The sequence below is a fragment of the Halichoeres trimaculatus genome, unplaced genomic scaffold (genome assembly GCF_033239565.1).
Source record: "Halichoeres trimaculatus isolate MK-OKI-2021-1 unplaced genomic scaffold, fHalTri1.1 fHalTri1_scaffold_3, whole genome shotgun sequence".
Taxonomy (NCBI): Eukaryota; Metazoa; Chordata; class Actinopteri; order Labriformes; family Labridae; genus Halichoeres; species Halichoeres trimaculatus.
In genome coordinates this window covers 32248515-32265474 of record NW_027437181.1, presented here as the reverse complement: position 1 = coordinate 32265474, position 16960 = coordinate 32248515, and the positions used below count along the sequence as shown (strand labels likewise).

General features: G+C 39.6%; 1 protein-coding gene across 1 annotated transcript in view; it reads right to left on the bottom strand.

The window, feature by feature from the left end:
* Positions 1-16960, bottom strand: part of akap13 (A-kinase anchoring protein 13) — a 140945-nt gene that overhangs the window by 104032 nt on the left and 19953 nt on the right. The window contains exons 4-6 of the mRNA XM_074666000.1: positions 11033-11214; positions 10335-10506; positions 1138-1321 (exon numbers count right to left, since the gene is read on the bottom strand). Of these exons, the coding sequence (XP_074522101.1) occupies positions 1138-1321; positions 10335-10506; positions 11033-11214 (538 nt within the window). The remainder of the gene's footprint in view (positions 1-1137; positions 1322-10334; positions 10507-11032; positions 11215-16960) is intronic.

Sequence of the window (16960 nt, the reverse complement as noted above, 5' to 3'; positions counted from 1 at the left end):
GAACAGAGGGGCTATGAGAGTCTGGAAACAATGCTGATGAATGATTTATTGGCTTTTTGGACCAAAACATGTTACTACCATTTCATGAAGACATCAATGAAAACTAAACTGCAGAAAAGGAGCAGAATATGGGAACTTTAAACAATCGGAGATGTTGTGGAGACATTCAAGACACAGAAGTCGAAGGCTTGAGTCATGTGTGGCTTCCATCTCTCTGGACTCTTGAAAAACAGTGACAGCACACACATTTTCAATTGGCCTCCAACAATCCCGCTGCAGCCGAGAGTACCAACCTGGGCTGCGCTGGGCTTTGTGGTGATGTTCTTTGGACGCCTTTATAGTTCACAGAGGATAGCAGACAAACAAGGCAGCCCTAAAGGAAGCTCACCGTCTGTTTTCTGATATATTAACATGACACTGTTTGTACTGCGGTGAGGGCAATGTTCACTGACACTCAGAGCAAGTTTCACCGTCACAAACTTCACGTGCTTTTCTCTTCTCCTAAAGGCTGGTACACATTACAGGATTCTACAAAACTTCACACATTTAGAGAGCACACACTTGATGATAACAAAAGACAGAACGCATAAGATTTCTCTCTTCTGATCTTACAGTGTGTGGTCTGCACTCTGGAGGACACCACACACTAACAGATTCTTCAGCAGAGCTTCAGTTTCTTCACGCTCAATATTCCAAATCTTGCAAAGTAAAACGTGACTTCAGTGTTAACAAACATGAAAGATGTAGCGTCAGCTCGCGTCTTGATTGGCTTTGATCCGGTATGCGTGACATTACACGCTGTACCTGCTTGGCTCCTCTCGGAGCGCCCCACACACTACAGTTGCAAATATCAAACATGTTCAATATCTACAAACTCTGAATCTGAGGCCTTCCGAGCAGCTCCGACCAGAAAAATCACTCTTAACACACCCCACACCACAGGAAAATCACACATGATGTCATCAAACAATCTGGCCTTTGCTGGCTTTAATCGTAAGGGGGAGATCAGGACAAAAATCAGCCCGATTATCCTGTAGTGTGTACCCACCTGAAGTTGAACTGCTTTTTCACTTGAGCTAAAAACATGCAGCATCAAAACCTTAAATACTGTCACAATATTGTGTACTTCTTGCTTACTCTGTGAGGAGCTCAACGAGACGTTCATGTCCTCGCTCAGCGGCGATAGCCAAAGGGGTGTGGCCTTGTCTGTTGGTCAATCTCAGGGCCTCTCTTGCTCCAGCCCGTTGCAGCAGGAAGTGCGTAACTCGAAAAAGACCCCGACGTGCTGAGAAATGCAGCAGAGTCTCCTGAGGCTCCAGGTCTACAATGGAGACAGAAAAAAACAAGAAATGAATAAATAAATTCATAAGCACTGAAATAATCACACAGACGGGAGATGGGAGACAGCACAAGTTCAAGCAGGCAATTTGTGGCAGGGTAGCCGACATACCAGCACTTCCTGCAGCTTGGCAACACCATGTGCTGTCTAATTAAATCAGCACGGGGTCCACAGTGAGCTGGTAAACAAAAGACCTGTACACATTTACACTCTGGAAAACATAGTTTGTGTCTATGAGCGTTCAACAATGTAGGACACATTTTTTGAGGCTACACGAAAGCTAACAAATCAAGTGTTATAGTGCGATACGTCACGCTTTATTTGAGTCAGTGTTGAACAAAGCCTCTCCCATGTAATAACAAAGCTACCACAGCAAAGACCGCCATGAGGAAACATGTGACAAGATCAAAGTTCAGCATTTCATTTCAGCAGAGGCAAGCTGCACCAAGATGTCCCCGTTTTAATTAAAGGTCATTATTGACCCGTATATCAATCAAACTTTTAATAACCTCATCAAACACCAACCCCCAGAACAACCATGATGGAGACTGATGGGAAAACACAAACACACACACACAGGCAGGGACCACCATCTTCCTGCTGCAGCAACAGGTACTCAAAAAGACTCCCTGCAACCATGAGTTATTCCAGAGGTAATCTGATATCAAAATTAATGAGCATGATTAAAAAACTTATCATCTGGGATGGATTAATAACAAATTCCCGTGTCTGCAGGAGTTGCTTCATGTTTTCTGTTCATAATAATATCTTTTACAGTCTTTCCACAGGCTAATTTATAGCTCATTTAACGGGACATGAGATAAAGCGTTTGCTTGTTTAGAAGAAGTGGAAATTGAGTCGTAAAGTCAGACAATGTTGTTTCGCAACAAAGACTTCATAATGTGCTTTATTATGAACACACGGATTATTACAGAGAAGAAAGAACCTTGTTAAGTCAGATCCTGCTCACGCTAGGCTGGTCAAACCAGCCTTTGAAAATCTCCTCTTTTGAGATGCAGAGTCAGTAAGCTCAGGTACATCACACCGGCTGGTCTGTGGTGATTAATAACAGCACAAAGAGAAAACCTTTACACTCAGGATTCTCTGGACACAGCATTTCATCACCACTGCTAGAAAAATAGTGTTTTACTCTTTAGGCTTTTATTTATCACTTCCTGTGAATGGATTATCTGCTCCATCAGTGTCTGCACACTAAACTGGATATCTAATTGAGGCAACAAGCAAACATTCTGTTTTCCAGTCAGACACAGCAGCTCTACAATGAAACTTTTTATGTGATCTATACAAGAAGCAAGTTTTCCTGTTGCCTTTAGCAGACTTTCAGTTATTTAGTAAGAGTTATAAAACAGCTGAAAGTTGCATGAGTCTCTAAACTTTCTCCTATCATCACCACAACAACCACTGGGCAGCACTCACAATGCTGGTTGTGTCTGGTGATGAGATGTTTCACTCCATTTACCGGAGACCAGTCTGAACCAGCCTGCCCCGATGAACCTCGAGCCAACTGGTCAAATTTAACGCTCTGATTGGCCGAGCTGGGCCGGGCTGGAATGTGAAGTGCCAAACAGCAGCAGGAAATGTTTTACTGCCCGGTTTGATGAGGGTTCCTCAGAGCTGGCCGCTACAACATCCAGGACATTTTTGTACGATGGCATTTGGGGCATCCATGTAGTTACAGCTATTTGGTGCGGTACATGAACCACCAACATGAAATGGCTGAACAGAGTCCCAACAAGAAAACACTTCACTGCTTCTTGGTTGAAGTCCAAATAGTTGTTTAATAGTCAGCTCCACAAGCCCCAAACATGAGGAAGCAGTGAGTAGTTAGTAGTAGTAGTAGTATGATACAGGAATTTCATATTCAGCCTAAATACAAACAACAACTTTATGTTGTGATGCTTGGATTACATTGTGTAATCATGTCCGAATAAAGCAATACAGCAGGATGAAAGAAGCAAATCTCAATAACAGAGAGGCTCTGAGTGAGTTTTTTATTCTTGCTCGTACCGCAGCTTTGAAATGAAAATGTATGTTCAACCAAAACTTGGGATGGAGTGAAATATTGGATGAATCAGATCCCTGTGAAGTCAAACACACAACAGCAAGACAAGAGAACACCAAAATGTCTGGATGTTTTTTTACTTTTTAACCACAGAAAAATGTAATTAACTGCAATGCAATTCAATCAACTCCAGCTTTAATTTACGTTCATTCACAGCCACAATCTGGTAAAGTTCAAGCCAGCGCTATTTCAATAAGTGGCCCGCGGCCCAAAAACAGCTGCCAAGTGATTGGGATTCGGGTCCAATGGGAAAATCACCTTTTACTAAAACTGACAAGTTCTTACAAAAATTCAAACATTATTACAAATATTGACTGCAACACCTTTCATAACCTAGTAACTTACCCGCAATGGATTGTGTCACTGAGCAGAGAGGTTAACATTAGCAGTCCTGCACAGGTGAAAAGAAAATGTCTTTTTCTACCCTAAAACCAAAAACCAGCAAGGATAATCGTCAGTTTAATCCTACATGGACTGAAAAGTAACAAAGACCAATATGGATTTTTGGGGGCCGATACCGATACTGATTATTAGTGGACAAGGAGGCTGATAACTGATATTTGAAGCCGAAATTTATTTGCAGTCAAAGTGAAAATACTGGCGTAAAAATTTTGAACAATACAAACTCCAACACTTAACTGCAATCAAATGCCTTCAAGCATATGTTTATTAAACATCTCCCACACTTAGCAGCATAATTTATAAAGTTAAATGAAAACTTTAAAAAATAAATAACTAAAGTTTTCTACAGTAAATAAATTTCTCAAAAAATTCTATGTAACTGCAATAAAATCTGGACAGAATTGGGTTTGTGCTGCCTTTTACAGGCATGTTATGCAGTTGAATTAATTTTCTGTTTGGTTTTACATGACTGAATTTAAATGACGTTCTAGAGCTTCCACAGTGTAGACAAGGAGAAACTCTGTGCATAGAAGCATCAGAGCAAAAACAACACAGTTTTGAATGGGTTTCATATCGGTTGTCGGACAAAAAAAAGGTTGATGCCGATATGCCACAAAATGCCAAATGTCTGCCCCGATAATCGGCCTGGCTGTAATCTGTCTATCAGTACTGAAAAGTATTTATTTATTTTACCACCAATTTCAAAAACCAAACTAATGTGTTTGCTCTGCACCGAGTGCGTTGCAGTGCTGAAAGATTAGAATGTCCAAAGACACCACACCGAATAACATGCTGCGTTTCAGACAGATTTTCCCGGGGGGATCCCATTAGGGGTCGGCTAAGATTCAGAGTTTGACTGCTTCTTACAACTGGAGCTGTACTACAATAAAGCAGACTTGCGTAGCTCAGGAGAGGACAACTGCAGATTAACTTTGCTGCCAAAAATGTGCTGTTCAGCTCGTGTCCCTGGTCTCAAGCTTTTCTCTGTTTCGTGACCAAATCCCTGCAAAAATTAAAGTTGTTCCTATTACACTAAGCTGTACTTCAAACTAAGTGAGACTGCAAGCAAGGCACTCAACATACCTGGGAGGTGTTTTCTAATATTTGATTTGAACGTCTCCTAGGTTTTTTGTTTTTTTGTTTTTTTTAAGTAAGCTGGCAAAGTTTGAAGCTCTAGTGAGATATCTGTTACCACTGGGATGGTGATGGACTCTGCCTCAGTTTCTGTGCATGATCACGATTACACACAAAATTCGACGCTTCTTCATAACATACATGACAATCATCAGTCGGCTTCTGTCAGACTGATCCAGCTTTGTTGGGGGGGACACTGCAGAAAATATGGTGTTAATTCATAGTAGAAAGAAGTTTATTTCAGTGATCTCTCAAAACTTCCTTGTATTTCTAATGTGAACAGTCACACAAAGGCTACAACTCTGGAACTTTAGGTATAAAACACATGATTGAACCAGGGTCAAAAGTCCAAGTATTAAAAAACAGATCGACTGTTATCTGTGTTTTAGCTGAAGGCCAGCAATTTGAACAATGTTGGCAGGATTTTAAGTCCATGCTTGTTGAAAATAATTTGATGTCCTTCCAAGCTGTTTTCTCTGTTCTTTTACAGTAAAATTCACACTGCAAAGAACTGAAATCTAAGCAAGCATTAATATCTAATTTCTAGCAAGAATTGTTTCACTGGATGTCATAGAAGACTCATTTGGTAAAAAGTCTTTAATATGTATCGCTTAAAAAAATCATCAAAAATGACTCCAGGATTTCTCGTTAGGAGAAAAAAATATATATATTATACATATACATCAGCCAGTGGAGCTAGAAAAACTTTGTGTTTCAATTTAAGAAACTAAACAAACTATTTTTTCTTATCCTACTGGCTGGATTTGATACTCTTTACAAGCAACCCAAAAGTCACTTATGTCTTTTTAAGGTTTTAAAACAAGACATTTTTCTGTTATCTGCACATGTCAGTTATTGAGGCTTTTATTCAGTCTAGCAAGACAATAATTGTGAGAATTAGGATGAAAAAAACACTTGCTTCGATTTTAGATTTTGCAGTGCAATATTTAATTACCTCTGTCAAGGAGGTTATGTTTTTGGGGGAGTCTGTCTGTATATTTGTTTGTCTGTGAAGAACATAACTCAAAAAGTAACAAACAGATCTTGATGAAATTTTCAGGAAATGCTCATTATAGGATGAGGAAGAAATGATTAAATTTTGGAGGTGATCCAGATCTGGATCCAGGACTATTTTTAAAGGATTCTTTTCATTGTGAAATAGGGTCATTTGCACCATATGTGTATATAACTCTGCCATAAGTGGCCGGATTGCTTTGCATAACAATACAAGACAAGGTCACCATAATTTCTGACAGATGTTACAGTACGATCCAGATCCTGACAATATTCTGGATACTAAGATCAGGAATATGAAATATGTACTGGGTCATCATAATTTCAACACTGTCAGGTAATAAATTATTGTACAAACCTGCAACTAACACCAAATTGTAGCAGACAGTCTGCTGAAAGGGAGTATAACATTAAAGTAGGACTAAAGTGTTGCGTGACAACCACAATATGCTTGGTGGAGGTCTGTGCTCTCTGAGTGCTTTTCTAGTTTACCCTGAGATAGGAGATAATAACGAGTGAGACCATGGCTTCATTCTGTGGGTTTTAAAAGTAAACTATTTAGCTTAAAACATTTAAATATGTTGCATTAAATTATCAACTCCAAGGCAAATAAAAGGATGAGTAAACAGGATTTCAGTCATTTACTCAAAAAGTAGTTTATTGACAAACTACAAGCTGAAGATTATTTGACTCTGAGTGAAACATCCTGTAACATCCCATGAAACATCAGTAAATTATTTGTGTATTGATCACAGTTCTTCCAGTGAATTTTCCAGAGGAGAAATAAATGTCTCGCCATAGTGAGATCAGTGACTGCTGCGTGTCCACGACATGACGGATGACTGAGATAAACCACCGCCACCTCCACCTGTAGACTGCAGCCATCCATCAGCTGACACATCTGATAAATGCAGAGCAAAGTAGCTCCTCTCATCCCTCCCCGCAGTTCACCGCAGCTCAACGTCTTGCATTGAAGCGGTGACATATTGTGAAGCAGAGCCTATTAGAGCACACATCACTCACCGCAGCAGGAAACTGCCTTCAACATCAACAACAAAACAACTGGCTTCAATATAAAGGAGCCTGGGTGTGTGTGTGAGCGCGTGTCCACAAAGAGCCGAATACTTTCCTCAACAATAACAAGCAGTTCTTATCTAATCGGCAGGGAGGTCATTACTGGAAATTTGATTTGATGACTTTTCTTTTCAGGCTCAAACAATAATGAATAAAACATCTGAAGGCGTGTGTGTGGACTCGCAATCTCCACCACACACTTACAGAGTTTTCATTCTGGCCAAATTTCCAGCTGGTTCTGCTAGTTTACTCTAATATCCAAGTCAGAGTTAAACCATAAGCCATTATCTTAACAATAGCCCGAGGCAAAGGCCGCGCTCTGACTGCTCCCAAAAGTCTTGTTTACGCTGCTTCACGGAGAGCAATTATCTCGCAGAGTTTATCATCCACATCAGCTCGTTTGGCTTCCTTTAACTGATTCAAGTCATCAGAGTCAATGGCTGGAGAAAATTGGCACTTTAATATTAATAAAAAACTGCGGGTTTGTTTGCTCTGACAAAGCTTCTTCTCACAGCTCAAACCGCTGTTTGGCCCCGGGCTGCAGCACAGACGCACGCGGCTGTTTGATCGTATTTCCAGTCAGATGAAAGCCTCTTTAGAGACATGATTTCAACCTTTCTGTTTTCTGTTTTTATGAGCCACCATCTACACAGCACGCTGACTTTGGCCTTGAGTCTTTTATTGTTCAGAGCTGTGAATATTTCCTGTGTGCATCGAGCAGCACTTACAGACCATGGCAAACCTTCACTCCGGTATTCATCACGTCAAAAAACAGAATATGCTGTTTGAAAAATGCTTTCATTCTCTTTCATGTTTCAGCACTTTCAGGTGACTTTCTTGTGAAATAATGACTGCTGTGTAATCATGTTGTTTACATAAAGTCATTCACTGTGATAAAAGAACGCAGGGATCATGTCATGTTGAGGATTTGCTGTGCAGGTATTAAAGCCCTGTAGCTTCACAAGTGATGCTCCTCAGCTGTGGCGTCAGTTTGCTTCAAAGCATTTCTCTAACATCCAAACACAATTATCTCTAAAACTTTAAAGACACCACATTTGTTTTCAAGAACCAGGATCAGACCATAGACTGTAAAAAAAAACGTATGTCATCTTGCTCAGCTCGAAGTGAGGTCGCCACAAAAACTGCTCCCCTGGTGGCTGGCTGCAGTATAGGTCAAAAAATCTGGCTTTCCAGTCATTCCAGATGAGCTGTGGTCAAACTTAAAAAAATGAATGCACTACGTAGAAATGTGTCTCACATCCAATTGTTGTGGTGATTTGAAGATATCACTTGGCTGCCTTGTATACAAGTCCTCTTTTTTTCTTTTTGAAGAGTTATATTGATTAGTTATATGAGGTCAAAAACGAGGCCCTACGTCACGTTTAACGATGATTGACAGCTGCCAATTTCATGTATTTTTTGGGGGGATTGTAATATATGTCAGGAGGTAGGGTCAAGAAGTGATTAGACTCTCGAAAGAAAAAAAATAATTATTGTTTTTGACACCTGGCTCCACTCACATTCTCCCAGAATCCCTCACAGTCTTTATTGCGCAGACTTTGGCTGCACAACTGCTTCAATGGCTGCGCCTGTGACGGGGGAATTTTGGCTTCAAAACCGTACAATGGTAAATCGTGGAGCCACACTGTCCACTCTATATACAGTCAATGGATCAGACTCAGAAAGCCTTCACAGTCATTTCACGCTTTACACAGAAAACGCTAACCACCAGTTTGGCGCAATTAGCCAGATGATTACCCAGTTAATCAATTATTGATCCTAATAGAAAAATCCTGTTACTATAGACTATCCAGGTCGTAGGAGACAGACGTAGATCAACTCGCAGTGCTGGGTTGATGTCTTACTTTTAAACTTGTTTACAACACCTTGATGTGTAAAAGACAGAATTTAAAGAAATCATTCAGGAAATCCAGAGGAACCTGATATATGTTAAAAATACAGTCATCAAATGTTATTGCCAAACAATTTCCTCGAAGTCTGGTCTGTTTGTGTGTGGTTTTCTGTCAGCTCTATCAACAACAAGGCTTTTGGGGAGAATATAGAAGTAACAGGTGCAAACCTGTAATATTTATCTTTGACAAATATAACAACTTCTTTATTGAAATAATGAAGATTTACTACACAGCAGATCTTTGGATGTCTAATCGGGTTGTACATAAGATTCTCTACATTAAAATGTTTTTTTTGTTTTTCTTGAAGGATACTGGATTCAAATATAGAAACACTGATTGTAATAACTATGTTACTGTTACGTATAGAAATAATCTCTTCATGTCTTCCTGTCGGATAAGCTATCAATACATCAATATAGCTCTAAACATCCCTCCTCTTTTAATATTACAACAAACTGTGTGTCCCTGATCTTTTTCAGGTTTGATGCAATCCTCTCACACTGACAATATTTCTCTTTCACCTTTGACCATAAAAACAGATTAAAGTTTGTCAAAGAAGTGACTCCCACTAACATTAAAAACTCTCCTCTTTGAATCATCTTAAGTCAGCTATGCTGGCTTCTCACTGTTGAATTTATGTGCTGATGATTAAGATAAAATGTGACAGATAGAGATAAACACTGGCTCCTGACATCTGCATGGCACAGTGACTGCAGATGTATCCAAATATCCACCGATACCAATCCACAACTGATTCATGAGTACATCCAAAGGGTTTAATCATTTAAGGAAAGCAGGATAGATTTTAGATAGAAAAGTCCACACAACACTTTGATTTCAAGACTGTGGATGATTTCTTTCCAAAAAGTCAGGTGCTTAAAAATATCAGGAATAGTTTTTTGACTGATTAACTTTCACGGTTAGAAAACTGCAACGTCTGAGATGATGTCACTCCCGACTTTGATTAACCTTAATGCAGCTTTTCAACAACCTTGTAGCAAACTCTCAATTGGAACAGTAACAGAAGTTGTGGCGAAGAAAAATAAGCTGCCAGATTAATCAATGAAGGGTCCAAGGTCCACTGGATTCACCGCTGAGCAAAACAATCACAGAGCGTACCGCTGGTTGAGTGCATACATTACTGAGCACTGCTGTTAAACATTATCCAAACTTTTTTTCAAATTAAAGTTTTTTTTGTCGTTTTTGCACACGTGACACATGAAGACAAACACAACCAGAGATGCCATGTGTGTCATCACAGACACTGCAGCTATAATTTTCTAGTATGTTTCTGCAGCACTGCAGAGACAATCAGTCTGACTCGGTGTGTCTGGAAATTACATGCTACACACAACCCACTGCCCCCAAGTCTCACCAGTGTTGTTGGTTAGTTTGTTCCCCAGTAAGCTCCATCCTGGCGGCAGGGCGAGGTGGTGGAGGGCCAGCGCCAGGCTCTCATCCAGGCGCTCACACTCCTGCAGGGGAATCTGACACTCATCCAGCAGCAGCGCTCCATCCAGGCCGTCATCCCTGCCCGCCGTGCTCACCTGATCACAAAGATGAGTCAAGTTTTACAGAGGGAGAGGCGAGGCTTAGTCTGCTGGAAGCGGTGGCTTTAAGACGCTCAGCGTAAGAGCATTAACTAAATGCCAAAACAGAAGATGTAAATGATGTAAGACTCATCTAAATGCATTACTGAGCTCAATTTGGGGAGTGAAAGAAAAAGAAAAAGAAAATAACACTCAGATTTTATGAGGAACATGTTTCTTTTCTAGCCTACATCGTGAGACTTTGGTCACATTATCTTCTGGGCAAAGCAAATGATTCATAATGTATTACAGTTCAAAAAAAAAAAAGAAAATTCATTAATTGAAAACCAAGGACTGAGACAGAAAGTCTTGCCAGGGACAAAACCACAAAATGACGGTCTTTTGTCTTTCTGCCACTTGGACCACATTGCTGTATCAGTTGTAACCATGGTAACTACATCCCTCCTGATCTGTTACAAGCCCCAGTTTCTCTGTTTATTTCACTGTCGTCTTAGAAATGGAAATGATCCGTGCTGCTGCTCACCAGAAACTGTGCCATGTCAAAGGCCAAGTCTTGGACAAAGCTGAATCGATGCTCTGCCAACGGAGCCACGCGACCCAGACAGGGCTTTGGATCCTCGGAGTCCTCAGCGTCCTCGGTGTCCTCAGAGACTCCTCGGCTGACTGAGCACAAGGTGACCAACACCACCTCGCAGCAGTCATGGGCTAGAGGACGGATCAAGAAAAGAACACAGTGAGGAACAGGGAGGAAAGAGACATAGAAGTTGACTTAATGTGTGTTTTCACAATACGATGGCCCTTTAAAAGTTTGACTTTATGTTACCTGTCAGTGTGTGTTTCTACTTATATGATCAACCAGGATAAAACAAAATTAATAAATGAATAAATAAATGAAATTTTTCAACTGTTTCTCATGTGGAAAAAAAATGAATCAGATCAAACTACTCAAAAACTGTGTTAGTGAGTGTAACAGGAACTGGGAAAAATACATGATCCAATCCCACGCTCAGAGTGGAAAACTGACTTTTAATAATGGGTATATTGATTAGTTTATGAAAAGATGAGAGTTTTTCAAAAAAAAAAAAAAAATCAGTTTATTTATCATACCCACAAAACTTTGACATGTTCGTGCAGAGCAAGTATCTTATCTTTCCACGTCAATAATCGTCCATATAACCATAAAAAAGGACAGAGTACTGAATTCCAAAACACTGTCTCACTTCGAGAAAGTAATAGCCCTGTAACATTTAAGCCAGGGTTGCTCACAGCTAATTTCCAAAAAATTTCACCAAAAAAGAACTAAAAAAACAGCAGAAAATTAAAACCATGTTTTTTTTACCATGAGTAATCAGCAGACTACAGACAGTGAGTAAACTGTGTCATATAAATGTGCCACGTGTAGCTGACATAAGCAAAGCCAGCAGCCCCAGCCTCCAGTCCTCCAGCTCACAGGCCTGTACCAGTTACACATTGCTCCAGTTGAGTGAATATACACCAGTTTAACCGAACAGTCTCAGCTAACTTTTTCTCAATTTTCTAGACCAGGGGTCTGCTATTAAATAAGCCATTCTGCCTCATCTCACCTGGATTAAGGTCATTTTGGAGCCACAAAATCTATTTTACCTTCACATTAAAGACAATACGGTTGAAATATATTAAATAACTATCAAAACCTCTGTTTTTTTCCTGATTTGTCTTTTCAGTGTTTTATTTGTCTAACAAGGTATATAAAACTCAAGGTTAGCCACAGGTGCAAGAAAAGTTGATGGGCTGTGGGAGATGAGGTAGAGCTGTGACAGGCTTTTATTGGAAAATGTGATGCATTAAGTTCAACAAAATGTTAAATCATGATTTTATTTAGTGTCAATGTCTTCAATTATCAATACCCACAGTAAGAAAAATTCTTTCTTTCAACAACATCTTTTTAAAGCTACAGAAAGCCACTGCAAGGAAGTCAAAGAGCCACACGAGACTCCAGAGCCACAGGTTGCTGAACCCTGTTGTGTCTACGCTGTAGCTACCAATTGTCCGAACTGACCAGTAATTTTGGCACTGACTGGCAAAACTGATAACAGATTTTTGAAATAACTTCATGCATAAACCTTTCACTAAAGCATTAAATGCAGTTGGCTCTATTTGGGTAGTAACTTGATCAACATTTTGGTCACAGCAACATTACACGATAAAATAAGTTCAGCAACAGTAGACGCACTATCAACTATTAAAAAAAAAAAAAAGGTGTGTGATTGCACATTTTTGGAGCATTGCAACTCTGGGGAAATAATGGAAAGAGCCCAAATAGAAGATACTGAAGGTACTGGATGTTAGCTGTCATCACAAAGCTAGCATGTTGAAAGTAGTAAATCTGAAGAAGAGGGGACAATCAGATAATTCCAAAAAAAAAAAAAAAAAAAAAAAAGGAAAGAAAAGAAAAGCTCCCACTCCTCCTAAATATAAAAATATAAAAAGAAAAAAACATTTAATATCAAGTGCATCAGTAGTAGAGGCATGAAAAATAAAAATAAATGTATTAATAATCAATTTCTAAAAAATGATTTAACAGCTACGTGCTCCAATTTCAGGGCCCTGGTTGAATGTGAAACAGCTCAATGACACTGACTTTGTAATACGTCTGCCGTGAAAAAAAGGCCTTCACCTCATTGATTTAATTTGTGATCAGCTAAGGTGAGGAGGTTTAATCTTATTAAACTGCTGTCGTAAACACACGATTCTGATTGGTCAGTTACTGAATGTTCTGAGGTCTCTTATTTCTCCACAAGTGGCTGCTCCAAAGAAGAACAGGGTGCTGCTGGGAAAAAAAAACTAAGAAAAAAAGTTTAATGGTGTGAAAATGTACAAAACAGAAAATTTCATATTTTTTAAGTATTGGCAGAATGATGTTGCCTCTTTAAGTAAGTGTAATTTTTTTCCCCTTAAATTGTGCCCCTGCAAAATGCTAACAGTCCCTCTCTGTGGGAAAGTTTCACTCTGCATCAATCAACAAAGAACACAAAAAAATCTGAGGGCATCTTCAATGAGCAGTTTACTGCTAACATCATGAATGAGCACAAATGTATTCTATCCCAGTGTGTTTTCATGAATTCAGCATAGCAAAGCTCATGAAATAACCAGTTACCACAAAGAGACAACAGCTCACTGACAGCATTAAAGTGATTTAGACTTCACAGCATTCATTCTAAAAATAATCAGCGACAATACAGTGCAGACTTGCACCACTGGCCTTAATCATATCTAATTAATACCAATAAATGTTTATTTTTTTCAAATGAAACATGTTAAATTATTCCTCTAATCCCTTTTCAGCTCTCAGATCAAGCAGCACCTGCCAGCGAATTAACAACACATTATTTCATCACTTAACTGAATATTTATGGAAATGTGTTTTCAGCTGTCACAACAAAAAGACAGATTAAAGAGGACTGTAGTCCACATGCGTAGCCGGTGTCAAAACACAACAAACAGGGAATAAAAGTCTGCATGGCTGCCTCCTGAATGTGTGTGCTGCCGACATCGCTGCTTCTAATTTACAGAGCATTACACGGCCTTCTGCATCTATTTACTTCCCCCTAAAATGTCAAGCCCCACATTCTGGACGCAAAACTTTTTTTTTTTTTTTTTTTCCATGTGAATCTTTAAAGAGAATCAAACAGATCTGACACCTCTAACTGAAACCTCTGACACGCTGTGGTCCATTTAGCCTCTGTCCTTGTTCATACAAACACGCTAATGAGCTGCTTTAGTTAAATATTAGAGTTTGAATGCCTTGCTTGGGGGTGTTTAAATCAAAGCCAGAGAGCAGATCCACTGTGCAGTATCTGCAGCTACTCTCTCAGGACACTTGGGAATTGTATCCTGCGACCTTGTGTTGGGTCACAGGGCTGCTCGCTCTGAGCTCTGTGTGTAATGATGGAGAGAGCAGTGAAGCAGAGCTAATCTGTTAGAGGAGAGTAACACCTCCTCCTCCGACTCCCTCCTTCAGCCGGCTGTAATTCAGCCGAGCTCTTCACAAGATAAAACTGTTAAATATGCCCCACCTTCTTTTTTCTGAACTTTTTTTTACACAGATCTGTCTCTCCAGTCGGGATTCTTGGTCTTTCCTAGCAGTCTGTTATCAGTTTATTAAGGGTGCAGTGAATCACTAAGCTCATGGTTCAAGTTGGACCAGACTTTTATCACATATGAGATCATATTAGGACTGAATAAAAATAGAACTTTCTACTTGACGAGTAAAACAGCACATTTTAAAGCGCAACAAATCACAATTCCTCTTCACGTATCCTATCACCTTGTACCGGATAGACTTAAACACAACCCTACTGGTTATAGGCGCCGTCAGAACTATCCACGTGATATTGATGAAGTGACACCTGTGTACTGTTTGTCTTGAAAGAAGATTCTGTTTCCCATAAGCACTATCACCTTCTGTTCTAAAGACATGACTCTTGTCAAGCCTTGCATTTGTTTCAAATCAATTTAATGGGGAACAGATCTTCATTTAACTCTAGTTCTTATTGTTCGAGACAACTTTTTCCAGGATACAAAGCAACGAGATGATGCCTTTATATGTGGTTACCTAGCTCTACTGTTTGAAATGTGGCAACAATCAAACTTTATAAACTTAGATTGTAGTTGTGTAGTTTAGTGCTCAGCAGGTGAGTGGACTCCAACTTGGGACTACCAACTCAAACTTCACCAATCAGAGCTAACGTAACCTCACTCTTCATTTTATTGATAGACTCTCAAGTCTGAACAGACCACTGCAGAATAACTGCTGACTGTGGATTGGAATGAACATTATCACAAACAGCTTAGCTCATGTTTTAACTTGCAGGGCTTGAAGCAGGAAAAAATCCTGTGCCTGAAAGCGGGGGGGGGGGGGGGGGGGGGGGGGGCGTTTACTGCGTTTAATATTGTTTTTATTAATAATAATAATAATAATAATAATAATAATAATAATAATAATAATAATAAAAACAACATTAAACACAGTAACACTAATTTTTTGTTCACACAAACGGTCAGTCAGCGATACAGCATAAGTACCTGTGGCCATCGCTTCTGGTAGGGTCCACAATTTTGTTGTTGGATAATTATGTTTGATATGATCAAGGCGGATGATGAAATGCTAAAGTTTACCTGAAATAGATTTAAAACCTTTTTAAATTTAAATGACCCCTGTGCACACTCAAATAAAGACTACCTAAATCAGGTATTCAGCTCTGAAATGGTTGTGCTCCTTAAATATGAAAATATGCAGACTATTGAAACAAAGTAATTAAAGGAGGAGCATAATATTGCATTCAATGAAAGTTGTGAAGGTTGAAGATTAATTGAAAAAATAAAAACTAAACTGAAAAAGCTTTCTAGAAACACTGTCTACTTTAATATTTATTTACAACAGTAATTTTTCACTAATAAACTAGTACCATACTTTCTGGACTACAAGTCACTTCGTAGTACTATCATACATTTTTTGAGGTAGTATCAGTCAAAAAAATGCGTCATGAAGACGAAAATAACGTAGGCCTACATAAGTCACACTGGACCATAAGTTTCATTTATTTAGAATGATTTGGTTTGTTTACAGTATTTCCAGAGTGAACTTATTACATATAACTTTTAAAATGTTTGTTTATTAGGAGGTTTAAATACTGTTCCTACGGCTTCTCATATCTATGATCAGTTTCACTTCTCTACGTGTGCTCCTGTCTTCTCCTCCTCCCCTGCTCTAGGTGAGTGTTACTGGTAAGAACGGTGCAATGTGAGCTTAAATGAGCTCCGTCTGATAAATGTCCTCACTTTTAACAAGTTACGGAATATTTGGCGCTAGATTGTGACTTAAATCCCGGAATCCGTTTACCATAGAGAGCAAACAAGACGCGAGTGAAGTTTTAAAACACGTTATCATGCGCTAAACACCGGGAGCTGTCACAGTGTCCGAGACGAAGGCTGAAGACCAGCGCGTGTGGGGCGCCTCTCAGTAAAAGACTTTGCGAATGGACCAATGAGCAAACACTGTGTGCAGACAGTGCTCGTGGGAGTTGTGGTGTCGTAGTGTCATACTGCAATGGGTTTAGTATTTCAGATGCCGTTTCAGAAAACTACAATTAAATAATTCAACCCGCCGAAGTCGCTAGTAGGAGTGACGGTTTTATTGAAATTCGCATGGATGAAAAAACATCCATGCGCGCCCGATTGCGTGATTACAGACTCGCTGGCGGCGCAGTTTTCGAGCGGGTATCCCGATTACGTGGTAAACTTGCTCTCTGAAGCCAAGCTTCTTTGTTGTCCAAAAACATCTCTCAATATCACTGCCTCATTATAAGGGGTTGCTACGCTGCTTCTGCTCTCCGCCTCCGTCATTAATTACTCTCTTCACGAAGCACATTTATCTGACAAATTAGACGGACAGTGCCATACTGGACGATCG